General features: G+C 29.8%; 3 protein-coding genes across 6 annotated transcripts in view; all 3 read right to left on the reverse strand.

Moving 5' to 3' along the window:
• Positions 1 to 568: 568 nt before the first annotated feature.
• Positions 569 to 4,777, reverse strand: LOC140664041 (uncharacterized). 2 transcript variants are annotated; one of them, XM_072888740.1, is made up of 8 exons: positions 4,649 to 4,777; positions 3,392 to 3,783; positions 2,983 to 3,245; positions 2,284 to 2,586; positions 1,773 to 2,016; positions 1,643 to 1,711; positions 1,472 to 1,555; positions 569 to 1,286 (listed from the first exon to the last, which is right to left on the reverse strand). In XM_072888740.1, exons 2-8 carry the CDS (start codon positions 3,689 to 3,691, stop codon positions 1,212 to 1,214), a joined length of 1,338 nt encoding a protein of 445 aa, XP_072744841.1. In that variant the 5' UTR covers positions 3,692 to 3,783; positions 4,649 to 4,777; the 3' UTR covers positions 569 to 1,211. The 2 variants fall into 2 exon arrangements, with proteins under 2 accessions (XP_072744841.1, XP_072744842.1); XM_072888741.1 differs by lacking the exon at positions 4,649 to 4,777 and adding an exon at positions 4,121 to 4,392.
• Positions 4,778 to 11,669: 6,892 nt separating this feature from the next.
• LOC140663943 (uncharacterized) lies at positions 11,670 to 15,725 on the reverse strand. The gene is made up of 8 exons (XM_072888558.1): positions 15,596 to 15,725; positions 14,775 to 15,160; positions 14,373 to 14,638; positions 13,736 to 14,020; positions 13,040 to 13,289; positions 12,901 to 12,969; positions 12,683 to 12,769; positions 11,670 to 12,376 (listed from the first exon to the last, which is right to left on the reverse strand). The coding sequence occupies exons 2-8, from the start codon at positions 15,114 to 15,116 to the stop codon at positions 12,323 to 12,325; spliced, it is 1,353 nt and encodes a 450-aa protein (XP_072744659.1). The 5' UTR covers positions 15,117 to 15,160; positions 15,596 to 15,725; the 3' UTR covers positions 11,670 to 12,322.
• Positions 15,726 to 17,866: 2,141 nt separating this feature from the next.
• Positions 17,867 to 24,834, reverse strand: part of Ec (ubiquitin specific peptidase echinus) — a 68,084-nt gene continuing 61,116 nt past the window's right edge. For all 3 annotated transcript variants that reach the window (XM_072887870.1, XM_072887872.1, XM_072887871.1), the window contains 5 exons: positions 24,291 to 24,560; positions 23,798 to 24,172; positions 23,263 to 23,682; positions 22,831 to 23,131; positions 17,867 to 22,737 (listed from right to left, as the gene is read on the reverse strand). In XM_072887870.1, coding sequence (XP_072743971.1) covers positions 19,055 to 22,737; positions 22,831 to 23,131; positions 23,263 to 23,682; positions 23,798 to 24,172; positions 24,291 to 24,560 — 5,049 coding nt within the window. In that variant the 3' untranslated portion in view covers positions 17,867 to 19,054. The remainder of the gene's footprint in view (positions 22,738 to 22,830; positions 23,132 to 23,262; positions 23,683 to 23,797; positions 24,173 to 24,290; positions 24,561 to 24,834) is intronic.

Raw genomic sequence — 24,834 nt, forward strand, 5'->3', positions numbered from 1 at the left:
AAAATGTCCTGAGGCTATTCTACATGTCCTAAATGACTTTTGTTCTATAGCAGTTCTGGACCTGATATATGATTCAATATTATATTTTATGTTTGTTAACTTTACGTGCATGGCTTTAGATGTATAGATAGTACTTTCATTAATATGCAATTAAAGTTTAAAAAAATTCCTAAAAAAACTCTCACAGACCAACTTTAAACAGAAACAAAATATGGCGTACAAAAACATTTTCTATTTTATTATTGTTATATTAATAGAATAAAAAGAAATGCTCGACATTGTCTGTAGAATCAAGTACAATATATTTAGTTTAGTACAAAAAATGTAATTCCAAAATTTAATGATAGAAGATTAAAAAATCTATCTTAGAATATCTTACAGAATCTGTTAAAGATAATTAAGAATCTGTTGAATTTTAAATGAAATAACTCCACATAGTTATATTTACATAACTTTTATATTTACGACATTTGTTTGATATACATTAATTCTTTAATAATTTAAATTATAATTCTAAAATGTAATTATTTTTATTAATATACAAGGTGAATAAAAAGTATGCAACAGGCAAAATATTTTGTAAACAAGATATTTGAAAAAAAAATGTTTTATACAAAAGTTATAAAGCTTTAAAAGAAGCATTCAATAGCAATACAAAAATGCGCTTGAAATGATGTTGTCAAAAACAAACCTTGAATTTCTTAAACTCTCTATTTGTCATTGCATATTCTTATAGTCCTTCTTAAAAGCATAGATTCTTGAGACTTTTTCAAAATACTGTAATTTTATCTATTTTAGGTTAATTTCAAAGTTACTAAGTTTTATAATTTATTAAGACTTTAAGATCGATGACTGAAGCCAGTTATAATAAACACAAAAACTATTCATTTTAGCATCTAGCTTTGAGCTTATTATATTTTTTATAATTTCAGCAGGTCATAAGCATGTGAGAAAAGCAGTTGATTTTATCAAGATCCAAATTTATACCTAATCTTTTATTAATACAACGTCACCTATGGTCGAACTCACGCTTCTATTGAATACTTCTTTTTAAGTCTTATAACTTTGATATGAAACATTTTTTATAAAATGTCCTACATATTTTAATGGTTCCATATTTATTATTTACTTTGTATATATTATCTATAATGTACCTTAAATATAATATATATATATATATTTACGAAAGAGACTCTTTTACAAATAAAATATTAAAATAGCATCTTCTCCAATGAGTTGTTCATTTGTATCATGATAATCAAATAGGTTGTTATAACTTTCAATATCTACAAAAACAAAAAAAGCATAACTATCATATATCTGCGATGTGATAGAATAAATTAAAATTATATGATTGAACGTAGATTGATACGTTCCAGTTTTTCTAAATGTATATGTTTTGTTTTTAGAAAATTATATAAAAATTGTTGACACAGAATTAAGAATTTATATGCAATAATTCGATACAAACCATAGTTAGAACATTATCCAAAGGAATACCAAACGCGGAGAATTTCAGCCGACTTTGTAATATCTGAATACCAAATTGCTGAATCTAAATCAATTGTGGACAATAACTAATAGTAATTAACTACAATAGTTATATAATAATGAAAGTTGTACATATATAACGTAAACCGACCTCTTCCTTTACATCTGATTCTTTGTCATATCCATGAATGGAGTAGATGATCTCCATAGTTTTAGTTCCCTACACAAATATAAATATAAATTACTAATTAAATTTTTAATGAAATAATAAAATAAATTACCTTATCAGTTGCATGTTTGCAAACGCGACTTAAAAACGTAATTTTGAAGAAATTGAGAAGAATTTGAAGAAAACTCAGCATGGCTATTAAATCGGCTAGCTCCTGTTTCTTATAATATCGAATGTACAAACTGTAGAAATATTCTGTGAGAAATATAATAATCATTCCTATCTCGCAAGCTGTTTGTACGCCAAAGATAGTGCATACGGTTTTTGATACTTTACACAGTTCTAGGTGTACCTGTCTATAAAACAGCATTTTAAATAACTATATAAGACGTTATTTTTATTTAAAAAATTTCTTTATAAGTCTGTTTTTCTCTTTTTTTTAAAGTTTTCTTTTATACAAAGAATTTGATTTAGATGTTCAAAGTGTTTTATAAACAAAAACACATTTCACACATTTTAATTTTAAATATTTTAAGAATTTATTGACAAAGTTGATCAATTGACTAACTCCTATTTTTCCATAAAAATTATCTTACAATTTACTTTATCATTTTTATACTCACTTGATTATTTGTAAGAGATATTTACGTTTCTGACACTTTGTCTTTACAAAATTGTGTTTTTGAGATCGATTTCGATGTTTCTCTTGAAACTGTTTCTGGAAGTAAGATGGAAAATGCGACTGCACTTGTCGACACCACTGAGATAATATCTTTATAGGAAACAAACGTCGTTGCTCAACATTCATGATTTTAGCATAATCTTGCAATTCAAAAAAGCCCAATTTTACTTCTTTTACAAGAAATGACATTGCTAAATGTTCACGTAAAAGTCGGTTGATCAAGTCAAACCTCATTTCTAAGCATCTGCGTAACAATATTAAATATTAATTCTTTTAAAAAAATTAATATATATATGATTGGATTAATTTTTTTAAAAACTACAATAATTTATACAAGACCTACTAACTAACAATATGAAATATGCATATATTGCACATGTATATATGCATATATATATATATATATATATATATATATATATATGCATACATAGTTGTACAGCATATTGTTAGTATGTAATATATTGTTAATCATTATGCAATATAAATTATGCATCAGTACGTATTATAGTTTAATTTTATTTTCAACTTAAATTACACTAAACAATTGATATTAATTTCTCACATATACTAATTAAGAGAGAGAACATACATTGATTAAGATAAACTTTCAAGTTGTTTAAAAAATAAGTTTACATACTTTATAAATATGTAGAGTTCGAAAATAACAATAGCATCGATAGTCATTAAATTCGAACGCACCGCTATCGTGACAAAGAGGTAAGGATCTAAGCCATTTAGTATTATCAGATTCATCATAATGCAGACAGAGAAGTTGAATATAAACCAGATTATGATTACTCCGATTATTGTAAAGTACATTCTATCATAGTTTACCACCGCTCCAAGCTGCCGCAATGTTTCGTCGATCTCGGAAAGTTTTTTATAGCAAGCTTCAAACTTCTGTACAAATGTTAATTTGTATGACACAAATGTATAAACTTTTTTTGTTGAAAATACACAGAATTTGAATTACACATTAATCGCTTGAATTAACACATCTTTTGTCTGTGTTTTATTTACAGGATATTTATTCATTTCACACTCACCTTCGAATGCCACCAACCAAGCAACAATTTAATAGAAACGAAAGTTATATTAACGTACTCTAATATACTGTACAAGAGTAATTGCAGTATCACCCTCGTCTTAAGGGAATATTCTATCTTCAAAAATATCAACAAATAAATACAGTATAAAAAATAAAGAAGCAAAAGATAGATCAAGCTGAGTATAGGTCTTGGCTGGCCAGGAGGATACTCAAAAGCACGAAGTCCCACTAAACGATTCAAAGTTATCACTGGTGCTATCGCCTCGGTCAAACATTTTGGGCGTGCAAATAACTTCATAATTCGTTTCTTCCTTGTACGACGTTCTTCGATTAAATATTTGGTCACTCAGTTTAAATGATCTTAGCTTTAATTTTCAGCTGATCGAGCATCTGAAAGTATTCAAAATGCATAAAGGTAAATGCACGATAATAATAGCATGTTGATATTTTAAAATAAAATGGTTTCTCTTTTGTTTCCAAATTGATTTATTATATATATAATTTACAGACTGATCGTTTTGCTAACTTATTGTTAGAGAAAATCATTAATTTGATTTTAACAAAAAAATTTTGTTCTTGACCAATTATTTTACAACTAATAATTTATTTAGTTTTCACGTTTTGTACATATATTTTTATTTTTTACTTTTAATTGATATTTATAATAAATTAATCCATCTATTTGTGATTTATAGTGCAGCGTGTTATACTTGATATATCGACTTACATCAATGTGTCAAATTGAACAGTAATGCGACAGTCACTTTTTCACTGCACTTTCTTCTTCTATTTTCCATAATTTTTAAGTTAATGATTTACCTTTGTTAAATAAAAAACTAAAGGGTTTATGAAAGTTCGTAAATAATTATCGCAAAAGACGCAGGTGTGCTAGATGAGCAATTGTGAACAAACGAGTCAGAACTTTGAAGTGATCTATTATATACAAGGCAACTGCTCGGGAAGCAATGTTACTTTTGATGAAAAAAAATTTGTTCTTGATAAAACTGGTTATTTTACGATATTTGACTAATAATTTATTTATTCTTCACGTTTTAGTACATATAGTAGATATTTTTCATTTTACTTGATATTTATAAAATTGATCTATTGTGTGGTCATTATTCAGCGCTTTTTACTTGACTAATGAAAAGCAACCTACACAAATAATCAATATGTGAGATCAGATAGTTGCGGCAATCACTTTTTTATTGCACTTTTTTCTTTATTTCTCATAATTTGTAAATTAATGACTTACCTTTATTAAGCAAAAAACTAAACACGTGAAAGTTTATAAATAATTATCACGAAAAACCAAAAGTGTTCTAAACAAATAAATGTAAGCAAACGAGTCACAGAAACGGTCTATTATATGCAAGAAAGTTAACTGCTCGCGAAGCAATGAGTAATTTGAAGCACAGACATCTCTATGAGACTCGTTTTTATTACTTTAATACGGCATAAAATTCCGTGATGACGACATGTGTAATACATAATACTGAAAAGGGATTACAATTGGTCATTAATTAAATATACAGGTACTGCATGGAAAGTATTAGGATAAAAACGTATTAATTAATTAATTGTAATTTATAGATTTATTATACGATATAAAAGATCCAAAGTACATTGTAGTAGTATACTAACATATACTACTACTATAACTTTTAATAAAGATTTCTCTTGATAATGATTCTTTTAATAAAGATTCTTATTATATTTCCGAAAAAAATTTCTTACATTTTTATATGCAAAGAGATTCAATATTATGATAAGTTGATATATTAAAAAAATATATAGAAGAGAATTATATCTTCCCTTATAATATATTTTGTATTAAATACTGGGATATACATCGCGACTCATATAATTAATCATAGATATTAATTATACAAATTGCAATATTAAACACATTGTTGTGTAACATTCTCATATAGGGAATTTAGATATATTAAATTGATTTTTAAAAAATTAGACAGATAAATATTTCCGACTCTGAATAAAAAAGTCGTCTGTTTATTTGTTTATATAAAGTAAATAAATATATAAAGTAAGAGTTAAATTAATATTAACTGTAATATTAACTATAATATTAATTATAATATCAGTTTTATTTTATTTATATTACATTTATACGTGTTATTGCATATTAATTGTATGTAGTCAAAAAGATACATCCCATATGACATGTCTACATTATTTTGGAGTCTCGTGAAATCTAACTTAAGATATCTAATTAGTCATTTCGTGAAACAATTTGTCGTCATTATGACGTCATTTTGCTACTTTACACTCTACACGAAAGCCTCAAATATGTAACAACGAACTTTTTTCAGTATTAAATTTTTAATACTAGTAGGGAATAACAAAACGTTTTAATTTATATTTTATTTTTAAAATTTCTTGAAACCTACAATAATATTATCTCTGACATGTAAACAGTTGTAGAATATTTTAACAATTGTAGAAATCCTTATAGGACGTTCCACAGAATCTCCCTGCATTTTCTAAATGCTATTATTATTTACTCTTACTATTATTTACTTCTTCTTAGAAGGTCCAAAGGAAATTCAAAGATTAAAATAAATGTCCTAAGGATAATCTATATGTCCTAAATGATTTCTGTTCTCTCTCTCTCTCTCTCTCTCTCTCTATATATATATATATATATATATATATATATATATATATATATATATATATATATATTCTAGACTATTTTTGTGCTCTATCTAATAAGGAAAGGTATGGAAGTATCTCCCTCCGATTTTAATGCGGTTTGAATATGTCGTAGTCTAGATCAATAAAAAATAGAAGACACGTATTTTTTAAACCACCCTCTTGAAAAAAATCGGTTTTTATATTTCTGAACGAATGCCGTCGAAACGATAAGAAATATAAAAAAATTTCCAGTAAAAGTTTTATTATATATAATTAATATATAATATTAATATATGATTAAGTTTCTCGTCAAAGAGATTTTCCTTGTTTGATCAGTTCTATTTTTAATTCATAAAAATATATTATTTTTGTCATATGAGTATTTATTGCCATAATATATAATAATATAATTATTAAAATATATTAATATATTGTATGAAAATTTAAATATATAAATTTTATTGATAATTTATGGTTCTTTCTGATATTAAGAAGAAAGAATTATCGCCAGCGAGTAACGAGCACCATGAGTGTGCAAATGAGGCATGCATATAGCAATATAAAAGTATTTATATATTGCTAACGTATTTCTGAAAAATGTAATCTCGGAATACAATTATATCATATATGGTTGATTTTGTCGTTAAATATGCTATAAGTTTTGGTACAAAACAAATTTTAAAATTTTCAAAAATTAAAAGGGGAAGGGGGAATTTCGAAAAATCTAATTATGCAGTTTTAAAATACATTAAAAACCATAAACTTTTTTTTATCTTTTTTAATACCTCGTTTCGACGGTATTCGCTCAAAAATATAAAAACCGATTTTTTTCAAGAGGGTGTTTTAACATCTTAGCTGCCGTAAGAGCACATATTAAAAAATACGTGTCTCCTATTTTGACCTAGACTAGAACATATTCAAAGCGTATTAAAATCGGGGGACACTTTCATACCTTTCCTTGTAAGATAACCATTTCATATAACCATTTCATAAAATATATATAAATAAGAAAAATGTAAATAGAGAGCGTAATAGATACAAATAATGACAATAAAACATATGTTAGATAAAATAACAATGTGGTTGAGAACAGAATGCTTAGTGTACAATAATTATTAATTATTTTTAATTAATTAATTAAATAATTATTTTTATAAAAATTAATTAATTTTTTAGAAACGCGGAAAAAACCTTGACACATAAGCATGACTCGAGCGTAAAATGTAATGAGTAAAAATAATTTCGCAATAAAATTGAACGCAATAAAAGATTGTAGACATAACAGGCTCTCAAATTATAATTGAACGGAAAATTCAGTGTTTGGAAAGGTTACTACTAGTTGTACATGATCTTGACTTAACTTATAAAATGTTAAATACTTAAAAAAAATTTTTTTTACATAATTTTGCATACCACACGCATACACTTTCAATAAAAATTAGAAAAGAATCCAATTTTTTTACTAGAATTAAAAATTCGCCACTCTTTTTTTAATTGAATATAAAAATTTTTATAAATTAGAAGTGAATCAGCCATATATTTGAAAATTTGGTTGCTAGTCGTATTTTCATTTTTTGTTTAGAATAGTTGACATGAGCACTTCTTAATTTGTTCCTGAATGCATTCCTCCACTTTCTTGTAATTTATGTAATTTCATAATATGTAATTACTGTATTGTCTGATTGTTTGTGCCAACTAAATTTTGCATATCGCCAAAAGTATTACGTAATAATTTTAACATTTGCCAATTATATATTAAATGAAAGAGATTTCTGAATTAGATTATATTTTAATCTGTTTGACACACACACGGTTCTAACGTTATTATGGGACATGCGAGACTTTTGTAATTTTTCATAGTTAATTACCTTAATTATTTTAATTACCTTAGTTACTTTAATTACAGATATAGAAATTATAAGATTCAGACTAAAGTATAGAATGATAAAGTAGATAAAAAACTAAAACCAACATATAAATAAAAATGTTAGGATGGAAATCAATATTGACAGCTCACGCGATTACTATAAGAATCTAATATATATATATATATATATTGTACAATTAATCTTTAAGTAAAGCTACTTATATACGAATATTTTATATTAAATTTAGATAAAACTTAATAATTTATCTCTTGAATAAATGTATGCTCCAGAGTGAAAAATCCACACGCCATAAAGGTTTTATATCAGTTGCAAAGTAAAGTCTAAAAAATAAATTATTTAAATATTGATGTTTTTGTGTTATATTCGATTGACCTAAAATGATATAGAGTTTGCCTAATACGCTCTTTGCTGGTAGATGGTTCATGCAGTTGGCAGATTATGCATCTGTATTCGCAGCGTAAATGTTTTTTTTACACTTAAGGAATTTAAGACAATCAATATTTGTCCAATTATAAAAAATAAGAAAAAATGTAAAAATATGTTAAAAATTATTATTTTTCAATTCTAAAACTTTTACAATGCTTGTCTCAATGCTCGTCAAAGTACACCTATTATTTATTATGAGAATTTTCGAACGCATAGAACAGAATCTAAATGATGATCGACATCATCTCGATATTATCTCTGTTGAGGGAAGGTGTCCAAAAAATCGAAAAAGTAGTTAAAAAAATAAATGATGGACACAGAGGATAGAAGAATCTGCATATCATATGCCTTGTTCTTTGTGTTTCTGGTAGTCTTGATTAATTTCAGGTGAACATACCTCCATTTAAAATCTAAAAAAGACAAAATTGTCAATCAGTGCCAATCGAATTAAAAAAATATATAACATTGTATTTTAAAATCACTACGTTAGGATGAAAAACAATATAATTTTGCAGATATTCTTTCGAAAATTTTATCGGACTGCAATAGTTTATCAAACAGACCACAACGAATACGCGATGTTCAAAATATTTCCAAGCTTGTTAGAAATCTAATTTTTTTTCCCAAGCACAAAGTTCATCACGAGCAGCGGCATGATCGTTTCGTGCATAGTCTTCAACTGAAACATCTTCAATGATTGTAATGTCAATTTGAACAAATAGCACTCTGTCAACTGTAAGTGTATGGACGGCTATCTCGCAAGTGAGAAATGAACGATGAATATCGTGGAAAGCTTTGCGTACTCTAATAATCTAGGACAGCGTAATATTAAATACGATCTTGATAAATGGTCGATGATAATACGACCGAGAATGGTCAGTGGTTGAACAAGTAATGACAGCGTAAAAAAAAAAAATCCAAGTAAAGGATGTCCGTGATATCTCACGATACGTCTCAAAGGATTCCTCCGTTTCGTGATGTGTCTACGTCCCAAAGGATTTGTTCGTCTCATGATCGATATCGTGAGCACATTGCATGAATAGCCTTCCCTATTCCTATGAATAGAAATATTTTTCTGGAATTTCAGAATTTTTCCATTCTTTTAAAAGGCGTAAGTGTTAATTTCTGTCAAATTTCTGGCAAAATACATAAATTAAAGAATTTTTATAAAATGACATACGCGTTTCAGGAAATTATTTTCAATTATCCAAAAAAAATTAGCTCGATATAATTGTTAAATTTATTTCTACACATTTTTTCAATTTTATTCTTCTTATATGTTTATGATAATTTTAATCAGAAATAGTCAAAATGAAAAGTAAAAACCAATTTTTTTATCAAAGATTAAAATATTAATTCATTTTAAGTATATATATTTTATAGATTAACTTATATACGTCGCATTTTAAATTATTTTTGTAAAGAAATATAGAAACACATCAAAATATATCAATCCAATTCAGTAATGTTAATTTTTATGGCGCTAAATAATATGACCATAAGTAATACAAATTTAAATAATAATAAAATAATAATAAGCATAAAATAAGCGACCAATATATCAGATATAATCTTGTGATGGATGAATACTCACGAGAGGAGGTACGTGGAGATTACTGGGAGATCAATATCGTGAGAAATATCAAGCTAATAAGAGCTATCTTGTTAATGACATTGGGAGAATTAAAAAATATATTCTATTGTATATTAAACAAAACGTACTAATTAATTTAATAACTATGGAAATCAATACAGAATTCTATATTTAGATGTATTCCTATGTATCAAATGTAAATATTAAATGGTTTTTTCTCATTTCTGTAAAATTGCGATTTCGAGCTTACGCCTCTATGTTATAGAATTCTCGATATAACACGTAATGACCCGAGACCTGATATATTTCAATTATTATATTTTATGTTTTTTTAACTTTACGTGTATGGTTTTAGATGTATAAATAGTACTGCTTTCATTAATATGCAATTAAAGTTCGCAGATCAACCTTAAGCAGAAACAAAATAAGACGTGAAAACATATCTTTTATTTTATTATTATTATTATATTAATAGAATAAAAAGAAATGCTCGAAATTATCTGTAGAATCAAGTACAATATATTCAGTTTAGTAGATAGATAGATAATTTATACCGGATTCCCCTAAGGGTTGTCGGGGTGTTTTTTCATGGGTACACCAATCCCTTCTAATCTCCTATCCTCTTTACACCTCCTTCCAAACCCTTTCGAAACGCCTTCTCCTGTCGGAAGTTGGCGTTCCCTCTAGCATATGACAGCAGAGAGCGTCTTATCTGCAGCCATAAGGACCTACTGTTTAATGCCAGTTCTAAACGGCCTAGATAGAGGAAGTTTTTTTGGCAAGATACTTTCGGTGGTTTTGCCATTGCCTTCTGAGAGATGGCGATCAAATAACATCGAATAAAAATTCGATAGTTCTGTTCGATTTGAACCCGAGATCTTAGGCATAGCGAGTAGACGCTCAACTCCCTGCGCCAGAATTGCACACTTTTTTTTTATTTTTTTTATTTAAAAAACAAAAAATATTAAGATGTTTACGTGCGACCTATGGAATATGGCAATTACCTGAAAAGATATTTATAGGCTAAAACGCTATAATACAAGCTATAATAACAGGCTACATACAGCCTGTGGCGTGTTATAACTATCTTTTTGAGTGAATGACATATCGGCATAGCTCGCATGTAAACATTTTAATATTTTCTTTACTATATTTTCTTTACGATGTAACCTCCTATACCCCTTCCTATAATGCCATCTCCTGACGGAGGATTTTTAACATCAACCGCAGAGTGCGTCTATCTGCAGTCAATGGGACCTACTGTTTTAATGCCGAACGGCCTAGATAGAGTTTTTGTGGCAAGATACTCTTCTCGGTGGGTTGCCATTGCCATTCGAGAGGTGGCGATCAAATAAAATCAAAGAAAAATTTGAAATTTCTCGTCGGATTTGAACCCGAGATCTTAGGCACAGAAAGCAGACGCACAACTCACTGTGCCAGAATCGCACACATATTTAGTTTAGTGTAATTCTAAAATTTAATGACAGAAAATAAAAAAAAAACTATGGAATATCTTACAGAATCTGTTAAAGATAATTAAGAATCTGCTGAAGATTTTAAATAAAATAATTTCACATTGTTATATTTTACATAGCTTTTATATTTACGACATTTGTTTAATATACATTAATTCTTTAATAATTTAAATTATAATTCTAAAATGTAATTATTTTTATTAATATACAAGATGAATAAAAAATATCCAACCGACAAAATATCTGGTAAACAAGGCATTTGAAATAAAATGTTATATACAAAAGTTATAAAGCTTAAAAAGAAACATTTAATAACAATACAAGAATACGCTTGAGGTAATGTTATCAAGAACAAACCTTGAATTTCTTAAACTCTCTATTTTTCATTGCATATTCTTGTAATCCTTTTTAAGAGGATAGGTTCTTAAGACTTTTTCAAAATACTGCAATTTTATTTACTTTGGGTTAACCGTTTATTAAGTTTTATAATTTTTTAAGACTTTAAGATCGATGGCTGTAAGCCAGTTATAATAAACATAAAAACTATTCATTTTCTAGCTTTGAGCTTATTATATTTTTTACAATTTCAGCAAGTCATAAACATGTGAAAAAAACAGCTGATTTTACCAAGATCTATAACTAATCTTTTATTAATACAACGTCATCTACGATCAAACTCACACTCCTATTGAATACTTCTTTTTAAGTCTTATAACTTTGATATGAAACATTTTTTATAAAATGTCCTACTTTTGACATATTTTAATGGTTCCATATTTTTTATTTATTTTGTATATATTATCTATAATATACCTCAAATATATATATATATATACATTTACGAAAGAGACTCTTATACAAATAAAATATTAAGATACCTTCTCCAATTAGTTGTTTAATTGTATCATGATAATCAAATAGGTTATTATAACTTTCAACATCTACAAAAACAAGAAAAGCGTAACTATTATTTATCTGTGCAATGTTATATTTTATTACATATACATATAATAAATAAAAATTATATGAAATCGAACATGATTTAATACATATATTTTCCATCCGTAAATTTGTTTTTAATCAAAATAAAATTATGAAAGCGTTTTTATTTTAAAAAATGTAAAAAATTATCAAGTTTTTCTAGATGTATATATATTGTATTTAGAAAATTATCTAAAAATTGTTGATACAATAATAAATTGTTAACGCAAGAATTAACAATTTATATGCAACAATTCGATACAAACCATAGTTAAAACAGAATTATCCAAAGAAATACCATAAGCGGAGAATTTCAACGGACTTTGTAACATCTGAATATCAAATTGCTGAATCTAAAATAAATGTGGGCGACAATTAATACAATAATTTGATGTAACAATTGATATAATAATTAATATTAATTTAATATAATTAATAATAAAAAAAATAATCAATGAAAGTTGTGTATATATTACAAACAAACCTCTTCTTGCACATCAAATTCTGCGTCACATCCATAAATCGAGTAAATAATCTCGATAGTTTCATTTCCCTACAAAAGTATAAATATTAATTAGTAATTAAATTTCTAATCAAATGATACAATATAAAATATAGATTACCTTATTGGTTGCATGTTTGCAAACGCGACTTAAAATCGTAATTTTTAGAATATGAAGAAAATTTAGTATGATCGTTAGAATTATTTGCTGCAATACAAGATCTGTGATATTGTGTGTATAATATCGAATATACAAACTGTAGAAATGTCCTGTGAGACTCATAATAATTATTCCTATCTCGCAAACTGTCTGTATGCCAAGGATGGTACATACTGTTTTTGATACTTTACACAGTTCTAGGTGTACCTGTCTAAAAACAGGTCTCTCTTACAGCTCTTTATACAGTTATATAAGACAATATTTTTATTTAAAAAAAATTCTTTATATATAAATCTCTGTCTCTTTCTTTTGCAAAGTTTTGTTTTATACAAAGAATGTGATTAAGATATTCAAAATATTTCATATTAGACAAAAATCACAGATCTTAACCCCTTGCCGTACTTTGACGAGTCAGACTCGTGATAACAATTTTGGACCAAACATGAATATCACGAGTCACACTCGTGAAAATAAATGCGGGCCAAACGTAAACATCACGAGTCAGGCACGGATTTCGTCGAACTAAATGATACGGCAAGGGATTAATCTCAAATATTTTAAAAATTTATCGACAAATTTGATCAATTAACTAATTCTTATTGCTATTTCTCATAAAAATTATCTTACAAAAATTTACTTCATAATTTTTATACTTACTTGATTATTTGTAAGAAATATTTACGTTTCTGACATTTCGTCTTTATAGAATTATGTTTTTGAGCTCGATTTTGAAGTTTCTCTTTCTGGAAGTGAGATAAAAAATGCACTTGTCCACACCATTGAGATAATATTTTTATAGGAAACGAACATTGTTGCTCAACATTCATGATTTTAGTATAATCTTGCATTTCAAAAAAGCCTAACTTTATCTCTTTTACCGATAACATTGTTAAATGTTCACGTAAAAGTCGGTTGATAAAGTCAAACCTCATTTCTAGGCATCTGCGTAAGAGTATTGAATGTTAATTCTTTTAAAAAATTTTAATATATATTATTTCTATTATTATTATAAAAATGAACAATGATTCACACAAGACTTACTGGTTAACAACATGAAACATATATATATATTTTTGTACATCATATTGTTAGTCTTAATATAAAATATATTATTAATCAGTATATAATATAAAAAAATGTATCAGTTTTTACTATAAAATATTTTAATTTAATTTTAGTCTTAATAAATTATGTTAATCAATTGATATTAATTTTTCACATATACTAATTGAGAAAGACAACAGATATTAATTAAAATTAATTTCCGAGTTGTTTGTAAAGTCAGTTTACATACTTTACAAATATGTAGAATTCGAAAATGACAATAGCACTGGCAGTCACTGAATACGAATTCACTGCTATCATGATGATTATGACATGTACATCTGCATGCGCTCGCATTGTCATGTATATTATAATGCAGATAGCGAAGTTGAATATAATCCAGATTATCATTACTCCGATTATTGTAAAATACATTCTATCATATTTTATCACCGATCCAAGCTGTCGTAAGGTTTCATCGATCTCGGAGAGTTTTTTATAGCAAGCTGCAAACCTCTGCACAAATGTTAATTTACACAGCACAAATGTGTAAAAATACACAGAATTTGTTGAATGGCTAATTGTTTAAGTTAACATTTCTTTTATCTGTGTTTTATTTACAAGATATTTACTACATTTCACACTCGCTTACCTTCGAATACCACCAGCCCAGTAGCAATTTGACAAAGATGAAAAAAGTACTAATGTAGTATAATATTTTGTAGAAGAGCAATTCCAGCGATGCTGTTATCGTATACATATGATATTCCTTTTCCAAAGCATACAACGAGTAATTACAATACAAACAATAAAGAAGTAAAAGATAGAGCAAGCTGAGTACAGGTCTTGATTGACCACGAGGATACTCAAAAGCACGAAATCCCATTAAACGGTTCAGAGTTATCACTGATGCTATCGCCTCGGTCAAGCATTTTGGACGCGCAAATAGCTTCATAATTTCTTTCTTCTGTTCTTTGATTAAATTTTCGGTCATTCAGTTTAAATGATCTTGTCTTTAACTTTTAACTGATCAGGCATCTAAAAGAATTCAAATGAAGGTAAATGTACGATAATAACAGTATGATGGAAATAAAATGGTTTTTTCTTTACTTCCGTATTGATTTATCAATATCTAATTACAAATTATTTGTTTTGCAAACTTATTGTTAGACAAAATCATTAATCTAATTTTGACAAAAGAAATTTTGTTCTTCACTGGTTATTTTAAGAAATTTGACTAATAATTTGTTTATTCTCCACATTTTAATACATATATTATATTTTTTCTTTTTATTTTATATTTATAATAAATTAATTTATTCACTTATGATTATTGTGCAGTGTATTATACTTGACTAATATAAGTCGATTTACATAAATAGTCAATGTGTCAGATTAAACAGTGTTGCGGCAGTCACTTTTTCACTGCACTTTCTTTTTCTATTTTTCATAATTTCTAAGTTAATGATTTACCTTTGTTAAGCAAAACAAAATTAAAGAGCACATGAAAGTTTGTAAATAATTATCACAAAAAACGCAGGTATGCTAAACGAGCAAACGAGTCACGGACTTTGAAGCGATCTATTACATATAAGAGAGACAACTGCTCGCGAAGCAATGTAATTTGTTACACAAACATCCCCACAGGACCCGCTTTTATTACTTTAATGCGTCATAAAATACCATCGGCCTTGATGACGACATGTGTAATAATTACTGAAAAAGATGGCATTTGGTCATTATTAAATATGCAAATATTGCGTAGAAAGTGTCAAGATAAAGATGTATTAATTAATTAATTATGCAATGTATACAAACATTTTAAGAAGCAAATAAAGATATATAAATAAATGTAGTCAAAATTTAAAAACTAACACAAAAGAGAAATTTAATGTTTTGAAATATTAAATATGTGAAATATTAAATTTGAAAATATTAAGAATACATAACACTAAGTGTTACAAATACGCAAAGAAAATTACAGTCATAAATAGAAATAAATAAAATAATGACAAATATAAAAAGAGGGGGAAGACACACAGATTAAAAAATAAATACAAATAAAAAAAATACAAAAGAAAAGCTTATAATAAAAAATTGAAATTAAAACTTCTTGTGTTCTTGACTGGACTCTCTTCAGTGCCAAATTATAAATGATAAATTAATAATAGTACATGATATAAATAATAAAATAAAATACAAATATAAAAAATTAGAAAGCCAACAGAACTATTCAGTGACTTTTAACGCATGCGTTATGATATGCTATCTTTTTTTACTTATTAAGAAAGAAAAAGACAGTTATATCATAACGCATGCGTTAAAAGTTACAGAATAGGGCTGTTGATGTTGTCAAAGTCGATATTAACTATTATTAATGTAGAATTCCTCCACTGGCAACTCATCAACAGTTCAACATTTAAATATCCATCAATAAAGTTGTGACAAACACTTGCGGAAGAATAAAAAGAGTTATAATGTCGCCAATGGAGACACAAATGTAATCGTAAAACGCCGTGTGTGTCATACGATATTATATATAGAAAATCTGTGAAAATCTGAATTAAAAAATGTATTTTGATTCCCTATATCTAAATTTTTGTTGTTGAGAGAAAATTTTAGCTACCAACTTTCAAGAAATTTCAGGTATCGAATGTCGAAAACAAAGATTTTTTTCAATATTAGACACTTCTAAGGATTCAGGTACAACTGACGAAAAAGAGTTCTTACACGACTATATTTCAAATGTCATTCGGACGCTACAGATTTCTACGAATGTCCCATGGAATTAAGTCTTGGAATTTTCCGTAAGATTTATATTGAAATTTTTAAAGACATCCTTAATGTAAAAATTTATATATTGATGATATTTTGATGTGAGTTAAAAATATAAACAATTTCTGACTTATTATAATTTGATAAATCAGAAAATTTTCAAGCAAGTTTTTGTAGCAGTATAAATAAGACGCTACATAAAATTAAATAGAAATTCGGATTAAACAGAGTAAAATTTCTAGGTCATAATTTTAGTGAGACAAAAATTGATAAAGAGAAAATTCGAACCATAACAGAAATGAAAAGATCGAATAATTTCAAAGCAGTTGAAAAAATGTTAGGCATGATTATATCGCAAAATTTATTTGCAATTTAGCATCGCTGTGCGAACTAATTAAGAAAGATATTGATTTTTGTTGATCTAAAAATAAATAAATTGAATTAATGCGTATACACATTTTATAATAATTAATATGTAACTATAATACTTACTCTTGGATTGATGATGTATATACATATATATTTTTTCAACGTGATTTTATATTTCAAGCTTATTTGAAAATTTTTTTATAATAGTTCTTTACTAGAACTAATCGGATGAGTTATCTTAATCTATATATAATATATAATTAAGAGATATTATTAATATTATTAGAGATATTATTAATATTAATAGAGATTTTATTAATAAAGATATTATTTTAATTAATATATATAAATTATAATATTAAGTATTAATTATAACCAATTAATAATAATAATTAATAATAATAATTATTATATTTTTTTTAAGAAGCAATATTACAGTAAAAGCAACAAAAGCAACAAAAAATAGTTATGTATTATAAAATTAGAAAATGGATAAAATTTTATTTACCAATTTCACTAATGATTAAGATAACTTTTGACGAAGTTATAAAGAAGCGTTTCGTAATATTATAAAGAATCTTTATTAATGTGTTTTACAATAAAAAGTAAAGTATTTTTAAAACAAAATACTCACGTACAAAAAGTATAAAATCAGACATTTGTACATTTAACTAACACTTGGAAAGTGATACAGTATAACGTGATATATGTCAATACAGAAGAAGACGTAATTTTATCATTAACGTAAAATAAACTCCACGCATTCTCAGAGATCAAGTTTCATCTGCTACTTATTTAGCTCCTCTCTTGTAATCTGTAATATAGTTTCTATTTTAACAAGATAAGTTTTACGTAGCATGGCTAGTATCACAATTCCACAACTATTCACATCTTTTGATAAAATACAATTTGCACAAAGAGAATATAAGTATACAAAAACTGAAATTACTATACAGGTTTGCTCAACTATAACTTATAAAATGAATTATTATATAACTTAATTATATAACTTAAAATAATGTTATTGGTTTCGTTGATCTTAAAAATCATCTTCAAAGTCATGATATGAACCTATATACAAATGAAAATAGGCAGACATAAATGCTATAATATAACTACTATATAACGTCTCAATAATACGTTGCGTTAAGTTCGTTTGTATATAACATAAACTTATATAATATAAATTTATAATGTATACGGACGCATTTAAAAATTATGTTAGAGCCTACGCATTATAATTAATAATTTTCAACAAGCATTAAAATTAAAATATATATGTCTAAAATGATATAGTATTAAGTACAATCTGTTTCTATATCTAATGCAAAATATAAAAATAAAATTATCAGTAATATTGTACATGCGCGTAACTAATAGCTGCACGATGAGGGTCTTTGATCGAAAGAATAAAATTTAATATTTATACAATATGCATAATACATATATGTTTATTTCATCAAACGTCATCATCGTAAAATTAAGAATTATTAGAATATTATGTGTATTTCATTTTTATCAATTATCTAAAAATTTAAGAAACTGCATGTAAGAAATTTCAAACATGCGAAACAATTACATTCTTAATTTTCAGTATATAATATTCTTGCGATTAAACGCGGATCATTTAAATTGTGATACAATGTTACTACTATAGAAAATGTAAATATTTTGGATTTTTATGACCATTAATAATTATTTTTGATGTAGTAAATAATTAATTTACTAGAGAATGATGTTATTTCTTTGTTGAACATCCAGTTTTAATTCAAGTTAATGAGAAACCGTTCAAGCGGTTTTATTAGTCGGTCGGAACCGAGACATGTAATAATCGCAATCCGGACAATAAAGCGTTGGTTCAAGCACATTTCTTTTCCGACAAAGATTACAGGGTGTTACGCATGCTCTTGCGGTGGTCGTCGACGCTTGTAAAGAAGACTGCGTCATTATAGGCTGCGTCATCATCGGGATGACTTTCGCGGTAGACATTGCGAAATGCATCTGTTTGGAAAGCGGAGGATGTTGATAAGCCGGATACTTTACATTCGGCTGTATCTGACCGTTCTGCAGAGTCTTAGGATACGTTTGATTAGGCATCACGGAATTTTGTTGATCTATTTTCTGAGGTGCTAATTGTCGCTGATAATTGTCATGTCTCTGCTGAAAATTCTGTGTATTTTGTTGCAATTGATGCTGATAAAACGCGGGTGAATTAGACGACGGTGGATGCTGCGATACTGATTGACCCGTTCTATTTTGTGGAAGAACGGCTTGATAGGGATGACCCTGATAGGAACTTTGAGAATATTGACTTTGATACGGATTCGGTGATTGATTAGGCGGATATGAAAACTGCTGCTGCGAATGCTGAACGGTTATCGGGCTTGCGTTATGAGACGAGATCCTTTGATTCAGCGTATTCTGCTGCGATTGAACGCTCGCCTGTTTATTAATTTGATTATGCTGCTGTTCCAACTGATAATACGTTCCATAACCATTTTTCTGAGGTAATACTTTTGCCTGCTGCATATTTTGTATGTACTGTCCGTGCATCTGCGTGGGATAAGGACTGGCTGGTTTTTGAGTTTGAGATAAAGGAATCGCTTGAGTTCTCAGATGGGATGCTTGAGTCTGCGGATACATGGATTGTAAATATTGCGTGTATACGTTCTGTGTGTATTTGATATGCTGCTGCGATGGATAAGACGTGGAAGTTTTCGAAGTGTTCACAGGGATACCAGTATATGTCTCTCTACAATCGACAACGTCTTTGCCTTCATTTCCGCAAGATTTTTTATCCGTTAGCAATCCGATGGAATCACTTGAATTTTGTCGACCAAATGTGGGTTTAATAGTATCTGAAATTGGATTAATGCTTCTCAGTTGATCCTGGAAAGGTGTTGCTGGCATGCTATCAGCCTCGCTCTTTAAAGGAAGAGTCTGTTGTTGGAATTTCGCGACAGTGTTTTCGCGATTCGTCTCCGCTTCTTGAAGACTTCTGATTTCTCGCAGCACCTGAGCAGTTTCAGGTTTGTTCATCGCAGAACGTAAAACTCTCTCCAAAATAGGATTAGGTATATACGAGTCCTTTTCGTCGTCCTCCGCTGTTGCAACAAGCACTACTTGGTCACAGAATGATACACTTTTCTTCTTTCCTATCCGCCGTTTTACCTTTCTCGGAGCAATGTCCTCTTCGCTTGGCAGTATCGTTGTGTTCTGTATGGTGTTCTGCATCGCCACTTCGCTGATATCGTCTTCCGGGCAATCAATGGGTAAACCATTCTCGTGCGGCAATGTCAAAGACATAGATAATATTGCGGCATTTAATTCGCTTTGTTGAGCGCTGGTATTGTTCGATGGCATCGCAACAAAAGTGTTCTGGTTGGCATTCGAATCAAAATTGGATTTCAAAACGGCCTGAGAGTTTGGAGTCTCCGTCTTCGTAAAGACTACAGAATTTTCGGAGGATAATTTGTTAACCGATTTCGTTCCTTCCATCGATGTCTCTTGAGGCATATTCGATATTAACATTGGAGAAACACAATTCACATTCTGCTTGGATTGAAGTTTCATGTCTGCTTCTGACTTCGCTATCGGTTGCAGTTTAATCTGTTCAAACCTAGCAGCCATGTCTTTCACTGAAGAAATGACTTTTGGGCAATCCGTAACATCACGACCCTGATCGTATCCCTGTCCGAGATTATTCATCATTAAATCGCTGGTTCTTCTAGCAATAGTCGGTCCTTGAATCATCGGAGTCCTCACTTTCGGAATGTCTTGATTTAAAGATCCTTGTCTTTTCATTTTTCTCTCTGCCTGTTTAGCTTGCAATTCTCTTAACCATGTTTCGCTCGATGATTTTTCTTCATCCTCGTGTTCGTCCAGACGTTTCTCTTCCCTTGGACCGTCAGGCAAAATTTGCTCTCTTTTGCTTTGCAACTGCGTTAACAAGCTGCTTTGCTGTGCTTCGTATTGTTGCGTACGTTGTTGCAATGAAGCAGAAATTTGATGCTGTTGAGTCTCTTGAAGATTAATCGGCTCCTCAATCGGAGGGGGTGGCGGCGGGAAATCTTCACTAGTTTGTCTCGAATGTGACACCGAATGGATCGACGGATATGGCGGTGGTGGAAAATCTTCGCTCGGTTGCCGTGAATGCGAGATATTATTGTTTTCAGGATAGGGCGGCAAGGAATCTGGCTGAAATTGTTGTTTAATAGGGCTCTGCTCATTATGCACGTCCGCACGAGTAACAACGAAAGTCGGTTCATAAAGTATACCGTTAGCATATTGCACAACGTCATCTTGAATTCTAGGCTTATTATTATAGTTTGTCTGACACGTCCCAGAAATATTATTGCTCTGCTCATTATAGGACGGTATAAACGGAAGAGAATGAGATTCCGAGGAATAATCGATATAGTCTGAGTTTCTGTTCGCCACATTCGATGAGTTGTTCGCATTTATGTGATTCCAATAAGCACTGTTCTGATCCTGCGATGAATTAGACGCGCACCGACCGTCTGACAAAGGATATACAACTTTGTCGGATGGTTGCTCGTTGTGCATTTCGCCCGAACATTTAGATTTGCTAAGCTGAGAAGTCGTCCTGAGCGGAGGAGGTGGAGGCACTTTTGCAACGTGTAACACTTTGCCAGCGCTGCCATGGAAGCTCTTTCTCATTAAACGACTTCTCTCGAGATTCGGATTGCTGTTGTTTCCAGCTCCACCATTTCCGGCGAACTCCAGATGTCCCTCTGATAGGTAACCACTCAATGACTGGTTTACATCGTTGCCTTTCAAACCAACGCTAGAATCATCCAATGACTGTTTCGGTAAAATATTAGAAGAGCCTTCCGAATTTGCATTCGTTTGACCATCCTGTCCTTCTCGTAAATCCGGCATACTTCTGTTTTTCCTCTTGATCAAACCGCCCATGAGCAGCTTTCTGCGTATTTTATGCTGTTTCTTGCCTTGTTTCTGCTCTACTGCAGCTGTGTTGTTAAGCTGCGTATTCCTGATAGTAGTTGTATTAGTTTCGGTGATTTCCTTCGGTTTCTCAATTTTCACTCCTTTTAGAGACGGTGATAATCGAGACGGTGCTATCGAAAAATCTTTTGATACGTTTTTATTCCTCTCCTCGCTTCGCGCGCGTTTCTTGTCCTTTTTATCGTCGTCACAGCGTTTTGTACGACTAAATAAACCAGTCCTTTGTGTTGGACGATCGTAAAGCATGTATTCTTCGTCTTCGATAACATTCACTGCCGTCGCTTTACTACGTAAAGTTTTCTTCTTCGGTAGAGTCGCATATATCTCGATACTCTTCGTAGTAGGTTTATCCACCGTTGCTGGTGTATTCACTAGAAGCTCTCGACTATTTTGTCGAGAATGATTACCTTTGTCTCGCGAACTTTGCCTTGAATGCTGGCTTGATTTACTGTTTTCTCGAGAATGTCTTCCTTCAGGCATCCCTTCTAAAAAAAAAAAAAAAAATATATACATATATATATATATAATGTTAAATATTACTATTTTGCATGTCTCGAAAAATAATATTGATTTCTTACCTTCTTTGTTACCATTAACGGTCACTTGTTCTTGTAACATTTTTCTATGCAAACTTCTGGCTCTCATGACGCAAGTATTATGTTTCATTCTTGCTATTGTAATCGTGTGAGTATTATTATACGGTGCGTCCATCGCGGCTCTAGCTTTACTGCTGGCCGCATTGCACAATGCCACGGCCGTGTTAAGATCGCCAGCATCTTCGGCAGCATGAGATTTTTCCAATAATGCGTCCGTTTCCTTACACAACCGTTCGCAATCATCGCCGGAAGAAGGTTGATAACCTTCCGGTATTTGAGCAAGCTATAAGGAGCAATTTAAGTTAAAAAATGCGCCTAAATTTGTTGTAACAAGAAAAAAAATTTTGTACATATTTTTTCTTTCTCTCTCAAAATTATATTATTGTTTTCAATTTTATTAAAACACAAATTTACCTGTAAATTATGCTTTAATCCCTGCTGAAGTGGAAGACTGTCCGTAGAGGACAAAGAATACGAGTCGTAACCGGCATCGTAATGACCGCTGCTGCTACTTGAGAGTTCTCCAGATTTGATAGGACTTTTAGGTACGTTTGAGTTCCTTTGCATTTTAATAACACTATATAAATACGTATTGTCCATCGTGGTTGACGAACTCGATGACGCGCTGTTTCGATCACCGGACCAATTACCAGAATCTCGTCTTCGAGGCACATTCATATGGTCAGGAATACTGATACCGTCTTGTGGAGCCGATCCCACGCTTAAACTACGTGTCAATTGCATCTGTTGCTTCTTCTGTTGTTGCATTACGGTTTCTACAGCGCGACGACTAATATACTTCGATTCTATTTCGCCGTCAACTGCATCTACGCCCTGGACACAATGTTAGTTTGAAATCAATAAATTGAATGCAAAGTCTGTTTTTGCGAAAAAAATATAAATTTATAAAAAAAATGTTAGAGTAATTATTTATATTATTAAAACGTACCTGGTTGCCAAATATATTATTCTGAATATCTATCAGATTCTGGTAATCACTGTAAATACTTCGTTGAGTGTAGAGATGGGGTGGACTGTCGGGATTAGGTGTGATGGCACGTCTGGCAGTGCTGTTGATGGATGGCTTTTCAGGACTAGGTGTGATCGAACGGCGAACGCTATTCTTTGGGGACGTCTTTAAACCATTACTATTCGGGAAAGGGATAATAGTTTTTGGAGCATTCTCTGTATTAACCGGAGTACCGGCAGGCGTCGCATATAGAAGTAATAAAGGTTGGTAGCGACCTCTCCTACATTTTTCTACGACTTGCTCCCATCGAGGCCCAATTTCTTTGACAGTGGCGTCATCGAAATAGATCCACACCTGGAAATTTCAATCAAATAAACGTTTTGTAAATTAAATTGCCGTAATTAAAATCATTGATTATACTGTAAACGTAAAATAAAATTAATAAATATTAATAAAATTCAGTAACATTTACCTTTAATTTTGTATGAAAGAAGAAGGTAGAATAATGTTTCCCATAATAGGTAACCACTCCTACGAGATTATGCACGGTAGAGGCACCCCATCGAGAGTCCACTACACTGTGGAAGACGTCACTAAGACGAAGGGACGTGCCTACGGTCGCGAAGACATCCATGATATGCTCCAACGACGGTCGTTCACTATCCCAAACGACACCAACGGAGACTATTTCCGGCCGATTCATCAAAGTCCGACATATCTGAATTTTTGCACCGCAAGAACTCTGAAGAACAGAAATGAAAGAAAATGATTTATTAATACAACAGTCTATTTTCTATTTTCTTTTTTTTTTTACCAGGCTAGTAATAATTCTGTGATTAAGTGCATTTTGTTCGGCTTGTCTTTATTGCCGAAAAAAGAAAGTTTCAGAGTCATCGGATACGAATTCGTAGAATGAGTATATTCATAAAGATTGTGTTCGAATGAATCAGTCACTTTTAATCTTATTTAAAATCACTCATAATCTTATTTAAAATCCAACGGCATGAGTGGACTTT

This window comes from Anoplolepis gracilipes, chromosome 3, assembly GCF_047496725.1.
Source record: "Anoplolepis gracilipes chromosome 3, ASM4749672v1, whole genome shotgun sequence".
Classification (NCBI taxonomy): Eukaryota; Metazoa; Arthropoda; class Insecta; order Hymenoptera; family Formicidae; genus Anoplolepis; species Anoplolepis gracilipes.